General features: G+C 27.7%; 1 protein-coding gene across 6 annotated transcripts in view; it reads right to left on the bottom strand.

The window, feature by feature from the left end:
- The window catches only part of LOC107446086 (poly [ADP-ribose] polymerase tankyrase), a 100,937-nt gene that overhangs the window by 43,089 nt on the left and 34,176 nt on the right, over window positions 1–23,672 (bottom strand). For all 6 annotated transcript variants that reach the window (XM_087159331.1, XM_087159334.1, XM_087159335.1 and 3 more), the window contains exons 3-21: window positions 22,135–22,834; window positions 19,236–19,355; window positions 18,341–18,502; window positions 16,488–16,661; window positions 15,912–15,995; window positions 15,618–15,741; window positions 14,820–14,937; window positions 14,526–14,680; window positions 12,982–13,066; window positions 11,802–11,942; window positions 10,128–10,250; window positions 9,965–10,042; window positions 6,888–7,051; window positions 5,334–5,446; window positions 5,065–5,189; window positions 2,716–2,872; window positions 2,435–2,643; window positions 534–639; window positions 209–333 (exon numbers count right to left, since the gene is read on the bottom strand). In XM_087159331.1, coding sequence (XP_087015457.1) covers window positions 209–333; window positions 534–639; window positions 2,435–2,643; window positions 2,716–2,872; window positions 5,065–5,189; window positions 5,334–5,446; window positions 6,888–7,051; window positions 9,965–10,042; window positions 10,128–10,250; window positions 11,802–11,942; window positions 12,982–13,066; window positions 14,526–14,680; window positions 14,820–14,937; window positions 15,618–15,741; window positions 15,912–15,995; window positions 16,488–16,661; window positions 18,341–18,502; window positions 19,236–19,355; window positions 22,135–22,834 — 3,063 coding nt within the window. The remainder of the gene's footprint in view (window positions 1–208; window positions 334–533; window positions 640–2,434; window positions 2,644–2,715; window positions 2,873–5,064; window positions 5,190–5,333; window positions 5,447–6,887; window positions 7,052–9,964; window positions 10,043–10,127; window positions 10,251–11,801; window positions 11,943–12,981; window positions 13,067–14,525; window positions 14,681–14,819; window positions 14,938–15,617; window positions 15,742–15,911; window positions 15,996–16,487; window positions 16,662–18,340; window positions 18,503–19,235; window positions 19,356–22,134; window positions 22,835–23,672) is intronic.

The raw sequence follows: 23,672 nt of genomic DNA, 5'->3' as shown, positions 1-23,672 counted from the left end.
CCATGCTGTTTTCTAGGTAAAAAATTTATATAGATAAAAGACAAAATTTTTTAATGCTCATCAATAAAAAGACTTATGTTTTGGCAAAACAGGTAAAAATTGAAATTTCTAAATTTTTTTTTTATCAGTTGCATCCTTATATTTAAGTGAAATACTGTCAATATTTATTCTCATGGCAGATTTTTTTTTAAATATAAACAATACTTACAGCATTATTGCCCATAAAATCCAATTTAGTACAATCTGATTTCTGTTTGACAACTAGGAAATGTATCCTTTCCAGCATTGAGTGATTTATTTTCGATCTTAAAGCTTGCATGACTAATGTCATTCCTGGACGGGGGAGAGAAAAAAAAGATTAGCATATTACTTTATTGATAACAAGAAAACAATTATCTAGATATAACATATAAAAAAGTAATTGGATTTTATGGAGGAGAAAGTAACTTGATTATAGACATACAGCTTCAAAATAAAATTATAAGGAATCACTTTTTTGAATCAATTTCAATAAAAATAGTTAAAAAAATTACCGCTTTCATTATTAACATCAACATTAATATCAATGCCAGGTTGCTCCACTAGGAAATCCACTAATCCCATATGCCCTTTCATAAAAGCCAAACTAAGAGGAGTAATCTATGGGAGAAAAGTTATATGTTTATACACAATATTTTAAAGCCTCCTGATTGACAATAGATAGCATTTCAAACAAAATAAAATATGCAAAATTTAATAAAAATAATTTATTTAGTCTTTAACTGAATAGAATGTTTAAAGAATGAATTGCATTTAAATACTTTTATTGGATACATTTAATGAATCAATGTTCACATTAAATATAACATTATTCATAGAAGATGAATGCAATTGTCTCATAGGGGTAGGGGTTGACCATTTACAAGGACACTTAAGTTCTCATGCAAAACTTATCTTATCAATTTTTGGAAATATTTAACATTGAAATAGACAGGACAAGAAAAAAAAAGCATTAATGATATTTATTGCTATATCTCATTGGTATAGAGGCTTTATTTGGATTAAAATTAAAACAAGGTTGATATTTCAGATCATTTTTTCATAAAAAATTTAAACACAAGAATAATAACTAAATGTATTGTGCAATAATTTAAAACAATGCATTAACACATTTATTTAATGTTATAAATTTTCTACTATTAAATACAACTTCCAGTTAGTTAAATAAGTAAAAAAAATATACAGCTTTAAAAATTTACATTAGTTTCATGATTTAATAGCACATGTCAACTTAAGATTTTTCTTAATTCTTATTGCTTGAACTTCCAAGAATAAGACAACAAAAATTCCTGCTCTGGAAGAAGAAATCTTTAAAAGTCTTCACGGCCCACAAACTTAATTATGTACTTCAATCTTGCATTGGTCAGTGGAGCAACTAGCCTGTAGTGCACCCATGACAAAATATAAATTTGTGTCCTTTTTAATATCTGTAAGAGGTTTCAAAATGTGAGCTCTCTAATTTTCCTTGAGAAGCCACAAGGAAAATATTAGTATTTAAAAGCATTTCTTTTAATGATGTGAGGAAAAAATTATGTCATTATGTGTACTATGTCAATTACAAGTTAATAAAATGCTATGAATCAAAAAACTAGCAAATAGATTTTAAAAAGAGGAAGCTTGTACAAAATATATTCGTAATTGTCACTCTTGATTTATTTTTAATACCATCTTTTCCTAAATGGTCAATATTAGGACTTATATATTTGAAGGAGTAGCAGAATATTTAAGAGAAAAAGAAAAACAAGACCTTATTATCAAAATCAGGCTAATCAGAAACGAAAACAATCACGTCATAGGTAACGTTAAAGTAATCAAACATCCATTATGATTATTTTCAGTCAATAACATTGTTTTGATTGAAAACCGATAGATTTGACATATTTGTAAGAAAAATATTAAAAATTATTCATCCTACACCAATTTTTTTTCTAGACATGTTAAAAAAGTTTTACTGTATCTGTTGAAGCAACTTTTGCACCTCAACTCAAGCTGGCACCTCTAGCTAGTGTCACTATTATGGAACACCTAAACCATTGACATTGGCACACAATTTTGGTAAACAAACAAGCAAAGATTCCCTCAAGAGTTCGACTCACAAAAGGAAAGGCTTCAACAAAATCATTGAAGTTAACAATTCAGAAAATGTCTGTCTAAAAAATTGTGACAGAACAATGCTCAAAAATTAACACAACAATATCATTAAATACATAAACAGTAAATTAGTCAAATTGTAGCCTTCAAAGAGAAGATACATAAACAAAACATTTTCCCTGCAAGAAATACATACACCATTAATTTACAATAAAGAAGGTTGAAAACAACTAGATATGTCTAAAAAAAAGTGCAGTTAAAAACTTATCTGTCATTGATATAGAATAATCAATATGAGCCTTACTTTCCAATCGTTTGGAAGATTTAAACTGGCGCCAGCTTCAATCAGGAGTTTCATGCAAAAGTACCAACCATAAGCAGCAGCGTAATGAACCAGTGTATTTCCAGATGAATCTGTAGAATTAGGATTAGCACCAAGGCGTAACAAATATGATGTTACATGAGCATGTCCATTTATGATTGCATGGGTCAAAGCAGTTCTTTGTTTTTTATCTGGAAGAGCAAAATATGTTAACAAATTTTAAAAATGGAAAAATTTTTAATATATAAAAAAATTATTTTTACCTTTCATTTCGACTTGAGCTGAATGTTCAATTAATAAGCTTACTATATCCAAATGTCCTTTCTGAGAGGCAAGCATTAGTGGTGTCAACTTATCATGTTGAGCATTAGTCATTTTATCAACGTTTGCTTTATGTCGTATTAATACACGCACAACATCCTAAAAGAAAGGAATCATTTCATTAAAAATCAAAAATTATTGAAGAAATTAGGTTTTACAATAAATATTTTACATGTTGATTTACACAGGCAATAAATATAAAGTTCATATGTTACAATTCATAGTTAAAAATAATTTTTTAGTGTATTTCAATTGAGAGAGAAAAAGTTAAAGCCTCAAAATTTTTTAATTTATCAGAAATAGAAAAGGCAAAAATACATAAAACTGAAAATACAAAATTACTAGTCAGTATGCTGACTATTTATATACCAAAAAACAATGTGAAAGAATATATACATAAATTATTAAAATTTTATTTGAGAGTTTAAACAGAATTATTGTCCTGTATCTAGTTTATTAGATAGTCAGATATTAAAAGGAATCAAAGAAGCCTGCTGCATTAACTTTTGAATTAGGCAATTAGCATACAGAAGTCTATTATTCTGGTCTCCTAGTTGCAATAATAAACAAAAGGTTCAAATTAATTTAATTTTTAAATTAGCGCAAGCACCTTCCGAATGAATTGTAGAAATTGATTATTTTACAATTATATTTTAACTATAGTGTAAATAGCATTTTTAACCATGAAATTTTTCAATTACATTCCTCGTTTTGATCTTTAACTTCAGGATAACTACGTAATACTTTTATACTGAAATATTATCCCCATTAATAAAACTTTATGAGTAACACCAAAAACTCAGTGGTGCGACAGCCCATGGAGGGCCAAGGCCTACTGTGCCCATCTCAGTTTACTAGACCTTGGGCCCTGGGAGTGCAAGAGCAGATGTTCTGAATGAGTGGTCAGCCAAATACAGAACCCTCAGTGTTTAGCCCCTAAGCAAAGAATATGTAATGTGAGAAGAAGTCTAGCTTCTCCGATACGTAGCAGGGGCCAGCAAGGTCCCTCTGTATGACAAGAAAAGCGCCAAAGTTTTTTGAGCCGACGCATGCGTACATCTTTCATCCATCATAGCGCCTCTAAACTTGTTTAACAACAAATTTTTCGCCATCTTTAAAGTGACTAAACTGTTTAAAGTGACATCTTTAAGTGACGGATATCTATTTAAATTATACATCTATGTTAAAATAATAAATTACCTTTATCTTTTAATGAATTCGTCACAAGTAAATATTTTCCTTGTTTAATAAGTAAACCTTTTTCAAAACCATATAAGTCTGTAAAGAACAAAAGCAGACGGGGTTTGAGTCACTTTTCATTAGCTGTTTACATGAGTGGGGAGGGGGGAGACAAGGAGAAAGGTGTTTGTAGGGAGCGGAGAGGAATGGGGTTGCTTAAGGGGTAAGGATGGAGGGACCCTCTGTAAGGAGGCAGGTTGTTTTCCTAGCAATACTTCCCCACCTTGATGGAGGTAACCGTTGCCTCCGGAACAGGTTTACATGGGGGCCTATGAGAGCTGGTCTTCTTCTCACTTACATATTCTTTGCCCTAAGGGTGCTTGGTACTAATTTTATCGACTCACTGAAGAGATGAAAGCTGGAGTCAACCTTGCTTGGCCCCGAGGATTAGACAGTGGCCCTGTGGAACAAGGGCACGAAGAGGGCAATCTGCGATATTTGAATTTTTTATTTCAATTGTTTATATATCAAATCACTAAAAGATGAATTAAAGTTTTTTCGAATGACAAATCTAATTAACATAAGATTTTTGGCAGAATTTAAAATAGGGAAAGCTACTCACTTCATACTTTTTTTAAAAATCTTGTCTCTAAAAATAACTTAAGCACTTCATTGTGACGGACGAGATAACTGTTTTCCAGGAATATTCTCTATGCTCTATAGTTGTATTAGTGAACAAATTGATAGCAATTTATTATTATTTTTTAAAGTAAAATAAACAAGTTTAAAGGAATTTGCATTTTGTTACAATTTTAGTGCTGTAGGGGAAGCGCAGAGGGTATGAGAAAGGCGCATCATTGCCGCAATGAAAGTGTTAAGAGAACTGAAAATTTTATATGTAATAAGGAAAATTAAGTGCTTTTTAAAAATATCCAATGAAAAAAGCAACTTTAAGGGCTTTTAAAAAACGAAAATAAACATTTTTAAGTACATTTTAAAAATGCTCTACACCCTGAATTTAAAGCATAATATTTTTTAAGAAATATTCATATGAACATCTAACACAATCAAAATAAATATTAAAAAAAATTCATTTTAAAAGGAACACTCACAATTCGTCCATATTCGCAAGCTATGTGTAGTGCAGTGTATGATTTTTTATTTCCTTTATCAACAGCATTTACACACTGTTTATCTTGTAATGATACAGTTATTGCAGTTTCTTTCTTGTTGTGCTCTAAAAAAAATGAAAGTTTAATATGATCAAAATTTTAACCATCTTATAAGGCAAGACTTTTTTAAATGACAGCATTTATTTACAAATTAGTGCACATTAACCAAACTGAGTATATCAATATTATATTTGGAAAAACTAAAATACCTGAGAATATTAAGTGTTTCAAAATTAAATCAACATTATGTGCTCGTCCAGTACGTGCAGCTAGAAGAAGTGGAGTGTTACCATCAGATTCTGCTTCATCCAAAGAAACACCTCTGTAACAGAATAACCAAATAAGTTTCTCATAAGTAAGTCTATAATGAATTATAAAAGCTTCATTTGGTGAGAATTTTTTTAGAAAAATATCAGAAAACGGCTGGCCAACTTATGAAATTTGAAATTAAAAAAAAGTTAAGACTGAATTGAAATAACAAGCTCTAAAAATTATTCGAATAAAACTTAACTCTGTAAATAAGAAGACTGATAAAAGAAATCTAAATAATATTTGACACTAGAAAAAAAATATTTTTAGAATTTTTAGCATTTTAAATTACTTGAAAATGCGAACAAAAACATAATTTAGAAAACAAATAAATTCTCAGAATTCAGCTTTGGTATAACTTTAATCACAAGAAGAGAAATCAAAAATCATGTAAAAAACAGCTAAAACAACAATTTTTGAGGAAAATTGCACAATGCAGCAGAAATTCCAGAGAAAATTATTAATGACAACCGAAGCTGATGTCGTCAGGGGGTACCAACACTGAAAGTAACAAAAATGCAAAACCTTTTCTATCAAGAGAACATGACAAATGTCTAAAATTTGCTCTCTCTGAAACCCAAAAACTTTGGTAGAAGTCCAGGAAAAGAGAATACAAAAACAATATACAAAAGTAAACTACATAAATTAATTACAAAAGGAAAAATAATTTTCAAAAAATATACTTAAAAATAAATTCCTTTGCCAAAACAAAAGCACACCACATTCAGAAAACCCCAAGCCAAACTGAAATTCACAAATAAACACCACGCCCCTACTTAATGTACAGAAAGAAGAAAAAAAAGGAAAGTAAGAAAGTTGTTGCCATCTGTTAGCAGAAACTGGGCAAACTCAGTTAAGTCTCGATCTAGCCTTATTAAAAAGAAATTAAAATGTATTATACTTTTGTAATTTCTTTTCGTGAACTTCTTGCAAAGCTTTTGGGGTGCAGAGAGAGCAAATTTTAGACATTTGTTGTGCTCTCTCAACAAAAAAGGTTTTGTATTTTTATGACTTCCAGGGCTGCTACCCCCTGATGACATTAGCTTCAGTTGTCATTATTATATGTTTCATTTTCCCCCCATAATTTTCATTGCTTTCTTCTTTATTTACAATTCGCTATTGGTATAACATTGTAATCTTAAAAATAAAAAAAAAATCTTTAAAGTTTAATTCACAATGCAATATTGTTAAAAATATACTACATAGCAAATAATTGGGACATATATAAAGAAAATTTTTCAGCAAGAATATTCAAAAAATGCACAAAGATAAATCATTGAGTTTCTATAATCATATGATACTAAACCAGTAGTAATAGAACAAACAGAAAGTTTAACTTTTAAATTAACAGTAATAATAGATTTAAGTAAAGTAATAGGCATTTTGTTCAGTTACATGATTTATTTAATGAGTGTTAACAGGTATAAAAGATAATAAACAAAATAATACAATACCTGGCAATAAGTAGTTCTAAAGGACCAGTACTTTTGCATACAGCAGCATAATGTATAGGTCTCCAACCATTATCATCTGTAACATTATACTCTGGCACTGATGTAAGTAGAGCAGAAAAGTATTGAGGGTTTGGATTAATGGCTGCACAATGTAAGGGTGTAATCTAAAATTTTAATGTATAAATAAATATAAATTCAAATATAGCATTCAAAATTGAGTAAAAGAGAATAGTAATTACAAATACAAATTTGCGAAAAAAATATTGGAAAGGAAAAGCTTTTGCATCAAATAATATAAAAATAGATTTATTCAGTTGCTTTAAGTATTCTATTAACAATTGGTAAATATTTATAAACTATAAATTTTCCAGTAACATGAAACAAAAGCTTTAAACAAGCTTAAATGTCTAAGCTGAAAAAAATTTTTTAGTTTCAGAATACACAATATTTCTGCAAATATTGATCTTTGAAAACATACAGGTGAACATTTTTAGAGAAAGAAATCTTCTTCACAAAGGAATAATGACAGAAGTACATAAAACACAAATTATATACTTTTTACAGATATTTGGATGTTTTTATAAAATTTTCAACTACTTCATCAGTAGTTATCCGGTTTTTCTTTTAGAATTCGCAATATAAATAATTACACAAAAAAAAACAGTTCATTCTTCAATTATGAAGTTATTAAAATTCCATTTTTCAAGAAAACTTTTAACCTTTCTAGAGTTTCGACTTGGGTGAAATTTGTAACGACAATAACTTTTCAACCATTTAATGACATTGACTGCATTTTTGTTCAACAAAAGTAGTCAATTTAAAATTAGGAAAAATCCAGGGGTATGCCTAGAACAAGGTTGCCACAGAAAAAAAAAATGAACAAAATAGTTGCTTTTAGTAGCCTAGAGCATGAAAATAGTTGCCGAAAACTACGAAAATAGTTGCCTAAATAAGAACAAAAATAAGACTAAAATTTTATTAAATAACTTAATTGTCATATACCATGATCCATGCAGTCAAGTTGGGGGCAAATATGATAATTTTTATATAAATGTTAGTGTTCAGGCACTAAATTTTTATATAAAAAAAATTTGTATATTTGCAGAAAATTAAATACTTTTAATAGAATCCATTTAAAAAATAATTTCTCAAAAAAAAAAAAAAAAAAAAAAAAAAAAAAAAGAAGAAGAAATTTTCCCTTTTAGCAATTGATTTAGCAAATATATATATATGTATACATATATATTGTGAAAAGTGATTACTCAAATTCAAAATTCATGCATTGTAATACCGTATTAAAAATTGGGTTTTCTAAAGTCGTGTAGAATTTTGTAGCAAAAACAGTTGAAAAGGCGATCAAGAAACGAAATAGACTAACGATAGAATCTGTGCAAATTGAACGCATTAAAAACTAAAATGACTCAAATTTGCAATCTAAAATTTTTCATTTCTTAATGTTTTAATTATTTATTTAATATTTTTAAATGTTATTATTTTTATTTTAAATTTTTTATTTTTTAAGAAAAGAAATTCAGTGTGTTCAGAAGATTTCACGGGCTGCATGTTTTCTACCCAATTTATCCTAAAAAACATTCAGGGGTAGCAGCTAAGTTTTTTAAAATTTTAGGGTAATTTTAGGGGTAATATATGATTTTGCTAGGATAAAAACAGATCACACGGTAGTTTATTACATAACAGAAGATTATTATAATTCATCCATACACATCACAAATAATTGCAGGCCATAAAATAAAGCTCAGAAATTTATTAAGTCCAGAATGAAAGCTCCATAGTGTAAAAATGAAATTTCAACTTTACATATTACCTATCAAAAATTAAGTGCATAATTCAGGAATTGGCAAAAGTTAGAATAAATAAAGAGAAAAAATAAATTAACACCGACTTGGAAAAATTAAATATACTTTATTAAATCGAAAACAATTCGTAAATTAAAATGCAACGCCAAATAAAAAATTAAGGAATATTTGACTAAAACTTTACGAACTTAAAATTATTATAAGCGATATTTCAAATCAGCAATTTATATTAGAAGTTAGAGAAAACAAATTAATTATCAGGGGTGATTGTGAGCCCAAGTCAAAATTCCGGAAAATTTCTTGAGTTACTCATACCTATACCATTTACACATACCTATGATGACCTGGAGAAGTAATTAAAATTTACAAATATGTCTATCTTTCTTGAGTTTATGATTATAATAACTATTTACTGATAAAAAAATAAATATTAATCATGAATATAAGCTTATAAAGTATCTGGCTCTCCCTTACAAACAAATAAACTGTGTTTTTAAGTTCCACCTTTGAAAATTTGATTTCCGGAAATTCTGTCATCAATAATTTTTTGAAAAGTCTGGACCTTCGATCTCCGGAAACTTCCGGATTACTGTTAGCGAAAAATCCGGAAATCTGGATTTTTTCTGGAGTACAATCAGCCCTGAATTATGATCATTTTGCTAATATATTCTTGATATGATTTGTGAGATTCTTTTACTGCCCTCAATAGTGTTGTGGTGATCTTCAACACTCCTCCTTATTATCGAATGGTATCTTTGATTAGTCTAAGAGACATAAGTATTCTCTTGGTGACTCACATTAAGCATTGCTTTATTAATCGAAAAACCTCTCTCAGGATCAGAATTTCCATGTGGAAAAATTAAAACAGTTTTAACTAATGTAGTTATATTCTTATATTTTAGATTATTGCTTTTTTATTTATATTTAGCCCATAACTCTAATTTTTTAGGAACACCAACAAAATGTTACCAGATTTATAGGAATTTTAGGGTTTGCACATAGTTTTAGGAATTTTAGGGGGAATGCGACCCCTGAACATTGCTAGGAGTACAGAAAAGTCTCCTAATAGTCTCCTTTTCTTGAAAACAGTTGCTTTTTTTAGCCTTTTCAGGCAAAAAAAGTTGCCATAGTCGCCTCATGCTGAAAATAGTTGCATTTTAGTCACCTGTGGCAACCCTGTTAGAAGATTATCTAAGCATCATCTTACATCTAAATTAAATAAAACATCTAAACAGAACAACCAAATGAAGAAATATTTACCCTTGCATTTCCATAAGCTTTTTTCAACACTGACACCGATTTAAAAGGAGTTAAGGGTTGCCTGTCATTCAGCAAAACCTAAAATCATGGTGATTATTCGATTAACTTTTATACAAAATAAATCAAATACAAAAAATATGAGATATTGATAACTTTTCCTTACTTCTTTATGAAGATTTCCAATATTGTATCCACCTTTTAAAAGAGCTTCATTCATCAATTGTCCAGCAAGTTTGTGGTGACCATTTCGGACAGCAATGTGTATTTGTTTCAAGACTTCATCTTTCTAAAATATTTCAATAAATGGAAATGTGAATACTGAAGAAGCACAGTGATAACGATATAAATTTATCAAAATATCTTAATATGTTGATGAGTTTGCATGTAAGTTTACACTTAAACAAAACCTATCCTTCTAACTTATTGACTTAAAGGTGGATAAAAAAATAGTAAAAAATCATGTCACATACATAATCCATATCAGTAACCACATTCAAAGTGAGCTTAGCTTGGTAACATAGAATTATGTAAAAGGGCAGCCCAAATTCAAGGAATTGCCTATTTAAAATGCTGTTAAATTTTTTTTTTATAATGGCAAATATAAAAAATCTCGTTTTCTTTTTAATGAGTTTAAAATATTTTTATATATAACTAAACAGAACCATTATTCTAAAAGAGTGCTAAACTGTAGTTTCACCCAAATTACAGAAATCTGCTCAAAAACAGATGTTAAACATTTTCTTCATAGTATTACCCATTAAGAAATGAGTTATTTTAAAGCTAAGGGTTGGGAAAGAATAATTTCATGATATTTAGTTCAATGTTACCACACAATAAGTTTAAAATATCTTTAGTAAGGAATGAAAAAGATGGGCGTGAAACAATGACAATAATAAACATGTATAATATTGTATTCTACAGCTCTACTGAAATTAAAATTATTTCCTAGCAATTGAAATTCAATATCCACAAGTTATAAATCATATTTTCATTATTGATGATTTAACTAGAAAATTTTATACTTTCATCTTAAAAAAATATATAAATAAATAGTAATCAACACATTAATACAAGTACGCATACTATCTTTTAATTAGAGTTAAAACACATTGATTTTTAAAAACTTCAATGGTTAGAGTAAACTAGAACTATAAATTACAAAGTAACTTGAGTGAAATTTTTAGAGGGTGAGTACCGAAAAAGATTCTTTTACGATACATGATATAAATTTTTTATGTAATACAGTATTTGTAATTTACATAATACAGTATTTTTATAATATTATATAAAATATATCAGTTCTCTAATTATGATTTTAAAAATTCATTTTATAACATATTTGCCAATATAAATATATTTAGTATTTTAAATTGTAAGTTAACATTTAATAATATTTTTGTACACTCATTTGTGTAAACTAACCTTGTATTGTAATATCCATTTTCAATTGGACAGCAAGTCACATAAAGACATGCAAAACTAAATCTGATTAATACTATTTTTAGACATCTACCATGCTTAACTTAATTTAATTTTTAGACTTTCATCTATAGTTCAAATGAAATTGAAATAATATATTTTCTAAATCGATGATGTTATTACGATTGGTGAAATAATTTTAACAGTGGGATAACAAATACTGTTTTATTAAATTAAATTTTAACTATTTAAACAAGAAAAAAAGAAGATATATTTTATCTAGAGGGAACAAAAGTTTATATCTCTTTTAAACAATCATTAGAAAGAAAGAAGAAAAACATAAGAAAGAAAGAATCTCTTTGCTTATAACACATTATATTATAAATTTTTAACTATATATCATACAAACAGCAATTACCTTCCAAGAATAATCATAACAGTCTTCCTTATTCTCTGCAAATAACAGATTAAAAGTATCAATGGAAACACCTGCTCTAAGAGCCTCTTTAAGAAGTTCCTGATTCACTTCTGGATAAGTTCGATTACAGAAGAATGAATCCTATAAATGCAATTACACTAATAAGTTGTTTTAATTGTAAGGTAAAAAATTAATAACATAAAGTAGATATTGTTTAGATATGTAAATAGCTAGTGAAACATCGGTCGTCGCATATACTGATTCCCAACTACATTGAGACTAAAAAAACAACCCCTCTTAACGAGTGCCAGGTAGTGTAGTATCCTCAAGTGACGAAAGCGATTTTGAACCAGTCTACCACAAAAAAGTTTGTGTATTGTACAACTGTGAAGGATAATGGTTATACATTTTATCTATGTAAAATAAGCACATGTATACTAAATAAAATAGTTAAAATTTTTTGAATGTGTATGCTCTAAATCAGATTCCAAAGGTTTGGCGAGAATTCAAGTACCTGCCAAGCCTCATGTCTTGATTCCGTTCAAAAAAACAATTTCTAGTTATTTTTTTAGGTTTTGAGTCATTTTCTACACGAGATTTTTTTATGCGGTCCCTATTCACAGCATAAAAAAATTCTTTTTAATTGTGTTCAGAAAACTATTTTTTATAATTACTTGTTAAGTTTTGTGTGACTTTTCATGAGTTTTCTTTCATGTAGTCCCTTATCCACTCCTAATTTCTAATAATTGAATTTCTAATTAAATTTTAAAACTAATATACATAAACAATAATCATATAAATGAAATATCTTCACAATGAAATAAAACAATTGAAGGAAGAAAAAAAAAGGTAAATGTACACTTTTCTCATTTTCTGAGTAAAAAGAGTGTTTATTTTCTCTTATTTTTCATTTAGTAACAAAATAACATAACTCATTTCAAAATTAGGAGAGAATAAATTGTCTGGTAAACTAGGCAGAATGCTTAGACCATTTTTCATTAATTAATTTCAAAAATCTCCAGACATTTTTGGGATACCTAGAATGATCCTTTCATGTTGTCAGAGTAACAAAATGTTTGTTTTAGCTACCAATTTTAATTTAATCATGATCAAAATGCATATTTCAATAATTTAAATTTTTTATCTTACACAACAACTAAACTTTAATCATAATACTTGCCTTCAAAAATGCATTATTTCCTTCTCTTCCACCACGACAAGAATTTATAGGTTTTACAGCATGGCCAAGCATTGTCATATTGTACCTAAGTATAAAGATTAAAGAATGTTTAGTTTTACTCTGTTAAAACATGCCTGAGGACCAACACTTTTTAGAAAATTGCTCAAATTAAATGTAAGTTGATTTGATAATTTGCATCTTTAGTTTAAAGAAATAAGATCTTGGCGTATTTAAATACAAAACTACAGATTAGTATACATTAAGATTTTATAATCAAAGGTTTATTTAAGTTATGCCTTTCAAAATGGTGAAATTTGATTAATGAAACTAAATTCATCAACAGTAAAAAATTTGGAGATAATTTTGAAAATAAATACTGCATAAACAATGAAATATTTTTCATTTTATCATCTTTTAAACACAATTAATGAACTAGTTGTTTTCCTGCAGAGTCATAATAGTAAAAATAAATGAATAAGCAGCTAAAATTTTGAAAATTAAAGTAATTGACCTTTTTTAATGGGTGAAAGAGCTACATGAAACTGAGATTTGAAAATTATTGATACAGTGATGCTTAGTTTTATTAAAACACTGAAGAAATTCTACAGATGAAATTTTTTTCATCCAAAAATACATTTGGCTTTCTATTACCTCATAAAGTTGGAGCTAACAGGCATTTGTTCAGGGCCCAGAATTTTTATAAGCATAGGGAACTCCATGACATTCACATTTTAAGAACTTTTTAATAATACATAAAAATGTACATTTAATTTTTTGTATTATATATTTGAAAACTTTGCTTTCTATTTTAACAAGTCTCAAAATTAAGGTGAGTTGGTTGCTTCGTGATCAGAATTTCCACCATAAAATCATTATCAGTTCCTTCAGGCCAGCGACCTATTACTATCAAAGTCGGTTGGTTCGGTGATTTGGTGTGATTGGTCTATGTTACTTCATTATAAATTTAAAAATTACAGTTTCTGAAATTTTTCATTTAATTTCACTTATATGATGTTTTTATTTTAAATAAGTAATGTATTGCATTACTTATGGTAAATATGTATAACATTGAACTAAAACATGATAATATTTCAATTTACCTAACGATTAATTCGCATTTTTTAATTAGCTTGCAAAAATGTAAATATTGCATTAGTCAATTATATTTCAAATTAAATAAATAAATTTACTTTTATATATATTATTCCCCATTTTGGAAGAGTTCAAAAACCATAACTTCCCGGAAGCAGCTTAGTAGAGTTCACTAACATTAAAATAGTAAACATAGTTAGGATATAAATGAGTATGAAAATTTAAATAGACTAAACTGTTAATATTTAATAAAATGTGACTCAATTTTCTTCAAAAAATTTTGCTTGCTTTTTGATTCTATATTTTTGACAAAATAATTTCATTTTGAGCAATTTTTAAAAATATACAATTAAAAAAAAAAAAAAAAAAAAAAAAAAATTTTTTTTTTAAATAAATGTTTAATTTTGATTGCTTTTATTAAATTACATTGGGAAAATGGCACCTTAACATACCTTCCACTGTTCTGATACTCCAGCAATGTTTCAGGGGGATTAGCATATTTTCTTTTATTTACAGTTAATAGAGTTCTGATTGCCCTATGATCTTCTTCTAGGACAGCATAGGTTAGAGGAGTCAGTTGAAGATCTACACTTCTAAGAGCATTCAGCTAGAATAATAAGGTTATAAAATTAAAAACAACCAAATTTGCTTCTAAGACAAAACAGTAAATTTCAAAATGTAATTTTATCGATATTATTAATATAATTGAATCGTTATATTCAAAATCAATAGTAGTTTGTACTTACTGAACATATCTTCTGTGTTTCTTTAATCAAAGACTGCAGCATGGCCATATCTTTTAAAAGTATTGCACGAATGAGTAGTTTACTATGAGCTGATGATGACACATACGGAATGGGTGTGCTGAAAATTACAAAAAAAAAATATATATATATATTTTCATTTTTTGAAACTATCACAAATTAATAATAAAATATGATATTTACCAACAAGTAAATATGATGTGAATGAAAGACTTAATTTTATTTAATCATTAAAAATTTTTATAAATGAAAGTAAAGATTGCTTTAAATACTTTTCTTTAACTAAACTTTCAAATTTGATGCAAAGAAGAAAATATTCTCAACTAAGAAAAATAACATAATTTTTTGAATTATATTTTATAAGTGATGCACTTGCCCGATTGTCCTAAAATTTTAATTTTACATTTTTAATTAGAAATGAAATATAACATAACAAGAAAGTTTTAGAATGGTTGTTGAAATTTGAATATTATTTTTAACATGGTACTTCTAGGCAATTGAGATGATGTGAGTACTAGGTTTCTTTAACAAAGAAAAAGAAATTAAAAACCTGCATATTTTTCAATTTAAAAAACAAAACAAAAATTTATTTAGAAAAACTGTCACTTTTTAAAATTTTTTATAAATAAGAATTATTAATGTAAACAAATTTGTACTAATGAAAGCGATTTTGATGAAGATATTAACCGAGGTCAGAAAATTAAAGGTATGAATTATAAATCTGCTAGGAGCATAAATTAAGAATCACTATATATGATTATGTGAATATTAAATGCTTACTTTGTTTGAAAAGAAGGATCCTTTTCAAATACAGTTACTTTAGGATTCGGATGCAACCTTTCAGCTATTTTCCTCACCTTAGTAACAGGTTTCCCAGCTTTGTTGGATACAATAATGCGACCTCCTTCAAATAAAATAAAAATTAATATTAATACAAAATATTATTTCCAATTTTTTCTAGCACGTAATATACAAGAAAGAACAAATTAACAAAAAGGCATAAAAAATGTAAATAAAACTCTAAAATCTGGAAATGCTAAGAGAGGAATAGTTTGAAATTAATGAGTTTAATACCTTCTTTTTTTAGTTTGACCTTTACTGTTTCTCTGGCTCTCAGCTTGACTTTCGCAGCTAATGTTTTGCTTATCTTTTTTTCAGCTAAAATAAAAATACATTTTAAATGAAATGATCAAAATAATATTTATAGAGTAATTATTCAATTTAACAGTATTACTTATTGGGCTTTAGCGATTTAAACTGTTGTAGATATGTGGTACCGCTACACAAGTGATTAAAAAATCAACAAATTAATTTACAATTTTAATCACTTGATTTTTTTTTTAGAAAACAAATTATTAAATTAAATCAATAAAGTAATAAAGAATAATTACTAAGATATTTTTCGTGTTCTACAAGAAACACTTGAGTAAGGATAAAAATAGATTCTCTTTAAAGAAATAAAATCATGCCTTAATCTTTTTTAAACAAGCTTATACAAAGCATTATCACAATTACTGATTATTGGCAAACAAAAAATTTTTAAAGATTAAATATGCATAAATTAAGTTCTCCAAAATTGTCACCTTTAAAAAAAATTTGAATAAAAAAATCAAAAAGATAAATTTTTTATAAAATTTAAATTTTTCTTACTAGTAATTGTCGAACGAGTCACTGGGACTTTAGCAGGAGGAGAAGGTTCAGGCTTTTTGGGACGACCTCGTTTTTGCACGGGTGACACTTTAGTTTTATGTTCAGTTTTCTGCAAATTTTCTTGTTGTTGCCTTAAAATTTCTTCATCTTCTTTTCCAACAATAGAAACATCAACTACAAGAATTCAGAAATCATACTATTTAATTATACTACAAAATCACACTCACAATAGAAAAATCAATGACCTTATAGAAAGACAGTATTAATAACAAACTTGGATAAAATAAAAAACTTTTTGCAAATAAAAAAATTTTGCTCCATTGAAAAACAATCTGTAATCAACTTACTCTTATAACTAGTTTCAACCCTTTCAACATCATCTAATTTTGACAAAATTTGTTCGAAAATCGATTATTTTAAAAGTGTTTTAATTTTTACTAAACTCTATAGTGATTATTATATATACCAGCAAATATTTCGTAAATTTAGCAATTTTTTGAAGATATTAGACTAGTAATTGGTCTACCAAAATTTTTATTGTTGTGTCTGAATTTTCTCAAATTGATGGCAGGGTAGAATATAGGAATTTCCTACCATATTGGAATTTACTATTCCCCCCCCCCTTTTTTTTCCTTCTTCATAATGAATAATATTAAATAATTTTCCCACTAGAGTGACCAATTTTCCAGAGTGATTATTATGCATATCTGTTTATTAATAAGAAATTCCTTTCAAAATATAATTAATTGCTGTTTAGAAAGAATTGAACTATTAGCCATATTTTTGAATTACTAGAGCAATTTTCATTTATTTTTCAATTAACACACATAACTTACATATCACAAAGAATTCGTAATTAATTTTTTCACTTAGCATTTTACAATATTTAAATCTGAATATTGGAAAAAAATATACTGAAAATGATGAAAACTTTGAGATTTCAATAAAAAATTTTTTTTTTTAATTTAAGTTGTTTTTCTATATAAATAGAAAAATATTATTTATATAATTGATCAATCATTTTTTATTAATCTGTTACAATTTTTAAATGTTACTTTATTTTCCAATAAATATCTTCAGGATGGCTACCAACACCAGAAAAACCATTCCCCTATATTTTCAAATTTATTTTACCAAATTTCCCTTATTCTTTGTAAATGATGCCATAAATGTAAGTTAAGAAAAATTTTTCAGTTCTGTCTCATTCCTGTAATCCTCATAGATGTAACAAAAAGTTTTTGCTTATTATTGAAGTTGGAAATAAACCATTTTTCTTAAAATAAATATTTAAATAAATTAAACATATTATGTGAAGAGATTAAGGTGGATATAGTAGCAAAGTGATATACTAATGAACGAAGCCCACTCCTTTTTTTTCTCTTTTTATTTATGATGTATTAAACGTACTTGTAACATAACTGATCACTTATAGTGGAAAACAATTGATCATAATTAGCTCAAATTTCTATGATGTAAAGCTGTTCTATAAAAAGATAAATAAATAATACTTTTGAAAATTGCTAAAACTTAATGTAATTTTATAAATATAAAGGCAGTAATGAGACTAAAAAATTTTCAGTAGACATCAAAATGGAGCAAAATAAAATTTTGCAAGTAATTCATAAAAAAATTTTTTTAGAAAAATATCTGACATTTAGTTATATTTTAAGCTAAATTTTACTTTTCCTTTAAGATATTTGAATAAAATTTACTAATGTTTGCAAATTTATAAAATTTCCTGACTTTTCCTATTTTCTCAGTTCTGTGATTTACTTTTTATACTTGTTGCATCATAACTAACAACATTTCACAAAATAAATAAATAAAGAGAAAATAAAGTCTGATTTTCATACCTCCATCCACTGTTACTTGCACAGGGGAAATGGTCATTCCATTTTCAACATTTAACGCTCGCTGAAGTATATTTAGCGTTCTTTGCCTTTCATCAGCTGGGAGCATAAATTTGTTTTTATCTACACGTTTCATCCTTAAATTTGTTAATACACACTCAAAATCTGAAATTAACAAAGTAATTAATTAGGTATAAAAAACCTTTTTCACATATTTCAGATACAATGACATAATTTTGTAAATACTGGGCTTCCCTACCTTCTTTTTTTCTCTCCTAGAAATAAAAATAAGCTAATAACTAATTCACTATCATATTTCTGATATTGCTTTTGAAATATACTTGTTTACTTACCAACATCAATTATCAGCAGGTTATGAACAATTGTTCTGCTAATTTACTCACTGAAGATATAAATATTTCCAGTCAGTATACACGATGTAACGAATATTTGGCCTTTTTGTCTCATCTGCCGAATATTCGTTTGGTCGACTGTCGGGCCAAATATTCGGCAAAGTATCTTTTAAAAAAGTATCTTCGACTTGAAATTTAATAGATTTAATAAAGAATAATCTAAAATTAAATTTTTTACTATACATTAATGGAAATTGTTGTTATACTTGTAATTTGTTAAGTTCTAAAATTTGCACACAGCTTGCTAATTTATGTTCAGGAAGACAAATGGAAAAGCGAAATTGAAACTAGATTAGTTTATACTGAACCTCAAGTTTTGTATAGCAGATATTTTTTAAAATTGTATCCATACTTAATTTTTAAATCTGTGTTAAATTTTTTAAACTTAGCAACTAGTAAGTGACAATTGAAAAATTTCCCAAAAACTGTTTTCTTCAAATATTTTCAAAAAGAAAAATTATTGGAAGGTAAACAAAAGTTCTAACCTGTTTGGTCATAAAAGTCTGGAATATAAACATCGGGTTCCTTGTCACTCATCCATTGAATTTTAAACCTTTTGCTACTTTTGTACACATTCTGAGCTGTTCTACATACAAAAAAGCTTCCTAAAAATTTTAAAATTTTCTTTAACATAATAGAGTATTTTAAAATATAAATAAAAATCAATAATTATAAATTTTATTATTTCATATAAATACAAGCACACTTACAGTACTATAATTCATTTAAATTTACTGCAAAATATATTTAGAACACATAATATTTTAATTTTCATCAGACGTATATCATTCATTTTGTTAATTCTAACTCATTACTTTAATAAGCAATTTCATAATCCTAAGGTCAACATAATAAAAAAATAAGCATTTAATAGCAACCCTTTTATTAACAAATTTCCTATTTTATTATTAACTATTATAGATAAAAAAAAATCAAAAATTATACAGTACAGAACCGGTTATCCGGAAATCAGAAAACCAAGAAACCGGAACGAATTTCGTTACATTTTCCCGCCATTTTTAAAAAAAATTTATTTTTTTTCCTCAAAAGATTTAAGGATTTTTCGTTCTTTTTTGAAAGATGTTTACCTTACCATCATTTTGAAAATAATCATTAGTGTATTACTTCATCGTTTTTTCTTCTTTTTAAGATTATTTCCAAATATTATTTTTTTTTAGTTCGGTTTAACAATAAAAATAAAGGCTTTTTGTAGCGATTCAGAAAACCGGAAAAATCAGTTATCCGAAATAGCCATGGTCCCGATCGTTCCGGATAATCGGTTCCGTAGTGTATTTTGAAAAAGTATTTCGTAATAATAATAAAATTTTATTAAAATTTCAATGTAGTTTGTATTTTTGATTAAAAAATAACTTCATTGGCTGTCAAAATGTGCAGGTGCAAATAATAGTTGACACTGTTCAAACGTTCAAAACTAGGCTCAAGACTTGCCAGCCATGAATGCCACGCAGCAGTCGCATAAAAATTATAGCATTAGTCATAAAAGCTTTTTATTTACTTGTCACTTTCTATTTGTCATTTCCTGTGAACATTCAATGTTACCTGTTTAGAGCCGTGGTGGCTCAGGGGATAGAGCGTTTGCCTTCCAATGAGGTGAACCGGGTTCGAATCCCAACGATGACAGTTCGATATGAATTTTAAACCCGGCTTGCACCGACCACAGTGCTTACATAAAATATTCTCAGTGGTAGACAGATAATTGGTTAGAGTCCCTTTGCCGTCGAGCTAACCGTGAGAGGTTTTCCTCTCAATGTAACGCAAATGCGGGTTAATTCCATCATAAAATCCTCAACGAAGGCACAATTTCTCCCAATACCTGATTCCGGAGTTCCCTTGTCTACTGGATTTGGTTCAAAATCACAAGGATATGGGGTTGAATATTAGAAGTCGTAAACCAAAAATTGGGTCTGCTGTTTAACGATGGTTATAAAATAAAATGTTACCGTTTAGTTGAAGATTTTTCCAAATAAATAAAAAAAAAACATTATCGCTTATAGAAGGAGAATTTCAAAATAAAAATGTGATGTTTTTCTCCATAACATCAGTCATATTTTATATTGTAATTCTAAATGAAATATTTATAATTTTCATGCCTTTTTCTTATATGCATAACAATATTAGGCTATTGAAAAATATCCCACATAATTTTCAAAAAAATTATAAAATATTTATCAACAAAAAATAAGTTTAAAAGCTAGAAAACTTATCAAAAGGTACTATCAAATAATATTGAATTGCCCTAATAGATATTTTAAAATGAACAAAACTCAGGAAGATGGTATTGAATCAATAATTTTGTCTTTCTTACTCTGATAAGGTTTAAACTGAAATATATTAAAATTCATTGAAAGAAATACCCAATGGAATTTAACACAGTGCACAAATATAAATACTGTATAACCGGGAGTAAAAGTCAACGACATATCTTTTATTACGAGATAGCAAATTTCTGGCACGTTGGACGTATCAGCCGAACCATGAAAATTCCAAAAAAATTTCATTGTGTCATATTTTTTGAAATAATCTTAAATGAATCATCTTAACTTTTCATATGCTGAATTTTTTTCTGAATGTAATTTAAAACATTGTTTCTAAAAAAATCTTGATATGCAAATAAAATATGAGAAAATATATATATAATTAATTGCATATAACCTATTAGAAGTAGTTTTTGAAATACAAAAATTGATATAGAGTTGTGCATATTTATTTCATTGTTTACAATGTGTCGATATTTTTTGATCAACTAGCGTCCAACATTATTATAAGTAGACTCACTGATTTTTGTGAAAAACTTTTTTTATAGAGATTTTTTATAAGATAATACAGGGTGCGTAGCCAAGTTCTTCAACGAGAAATAAGCACCTTTTAAGCACTTTCCAAAAAAAATTTTCAAATTCAGGGTATGTGCAGTAATAAAAATTATTTTTTTCTATCGTTTAATATTCTCTAAGTAATATCTAGTCTATTGTTTAATGATTTTATTTTTACAAATTTTATTGAAATTTACAAAAATAAAATCAATAAGATTCAAAAACATTTTACATAATCATGATAAAATAACTAGTTTCTGTTAAATATTGCAGAGAAAATTATAAATATAATGCATTTTTCCGTAATTTAGAACGAAAATCGACACAGAAGAAAAAATCTCTATTTAAAAGATAGAAAATTAAGCACTTTTTTCAAACCCGAATAAAATAAAAGCACCTTTAAGGGCTTTTAAAAAGTGTAAATCAAAAATAAGCTCCCTTAAACACTTCCTAAAAATGCTATGCACCCTGTAACATGGTAATAAATGTGTCAATTATTCTTCAAAATTAAATGCATATCAATTCCAAATAAAACGCATAAATAAATACATACCATTTTCATTTCTCACAGCCAAAAATTCACCTTTTTGAAAAACAACGATTTTATCTTCCGGTGTCTTGATAATAGGTTGCCTTAAAATAGCAGGTATTATGGTTGGTGGTGGAGGAGATTGAAATGGCTGATGTTGCAATCTAACACGTTTACTTCTAGAGGAGGCAGAGTCCAACTCAACTATTGGAATATCAGACTGCCTCTTAGACTGACGTTTTTGAGATTTTAACAATGGAGGTGAAGTATGACTCTGTGACTGCGGAGTATGTTTAGCACTCCTAGAACTAATAGGAGTAACAGGTGCAGGAGTATCTTGCAAAGAAGGGACTACCCCACTCGTTGGAGGCACAGTTCCAGATACTTGTGGGCTAAGTGTAGGAGGTTGTGTCACTTTTTTGTTTGACTGTGTGTTAGTGGCAGGAATGGGAATAGAGTTTTTTACTGATTTACGCTCAGCCGCAGTAAGAGTTCTTGAAACTGGTTTCACAGAAGGTTGAGGGGCCGGTTGAGCCGGAGATGGTAAATTCCGTGTGGTCCGCCTTTCTGATGGAGGAGATACTGTAGGTGTTGAATTTGGTGGAGTTGGTGGAATACTTCTACGAGACCGACTTCCCTTTGCATTAGTGGAAGCCTGCTTAGGTTTCTTGGCATCTTGAGTAGATATGGTTTTAGCCATCTGCTTTTCAGCTTTGGTAGATACCTGAAATTAAAATAAACAATGTAAAAAAAAAGAGAAGATAGTATACTCTATAAAATCTGTTCTTTATTTTTAATCTGAAATATGAAAAGAGAAGTATAACTATTTTGTAGAAAAGCTCAGATTAAATCATCTCCCCTATTGATGACAATTTTAAAAAAATCAACTACTGTGTAGAAAAACCAAACTATCCAACAAAATAGCTGTTTGCCAAAGATCAAACTAATTTTTTTAATTTATTTTTAAGCAATTTTCTTTGATATAAGAATGCTAAATTCTTCTGTTTCTAGTATACTTTAGTTTAAAATATCATAGACAATGTGCATAGCCAAATTATCCAACAAAAAATAAGCACTCAGAAAATATTTTTAAGCACTTTTAAAAAATATTATTAGGCAGGGTTAAAAAAATTTTGACAATTGACGGACTTTTCTTGTTTTAACCGTCATGTCAAAAAAATTATGGCATTGCTTTTGACAATTGTCAAAAATCATGAAATTTTGAATAAACGAATGGCGTTTTTATACGCTACAGACTGACAATACTCCGAGAGAGATTGAGCTTGAATTGATTGAGAAAACGTTGAATAGAACATTGTGAACTGCGTCTTTTTGCCTAATTCGTAGCGAAAATCAACATGGTAAAGGAAAAATATCATTTTGAAAAGGGGAAAATTAAGCATTTTTCAAAAACACCCAATGAAAAAAGCACCTTTAAAGGTTTTTAGAAAACAAAAATCAAAAATAAGCACCTTTAAGTACTTTTTAAAAATGCTACGCACCCTGATAGACTATGGAATGAATGTTACAGCACTTATAACAATTAAAGTGATATTTCAAAT

This window comes from Parasteatoda tepidariorum, chromosome 3 (assembly GCF_982258835.1).
Source record: "Parasteatoda tepidariorum strain Cologne lab strain chromosome 3, Ptep-v5.0, whole genome shotgun sequence".
NCBI lineage: Eukaryota > Metazoa > Arthropoda > Arachnida > Araneae > Theridiidae > Parasteatoda > Parasteatoda tepidariorum.
The sequence above is the reverse complement of the archived record's forward strand: the minus strand, read 5'-3'. Positions and strand labels throughout refer to the sequence as shown.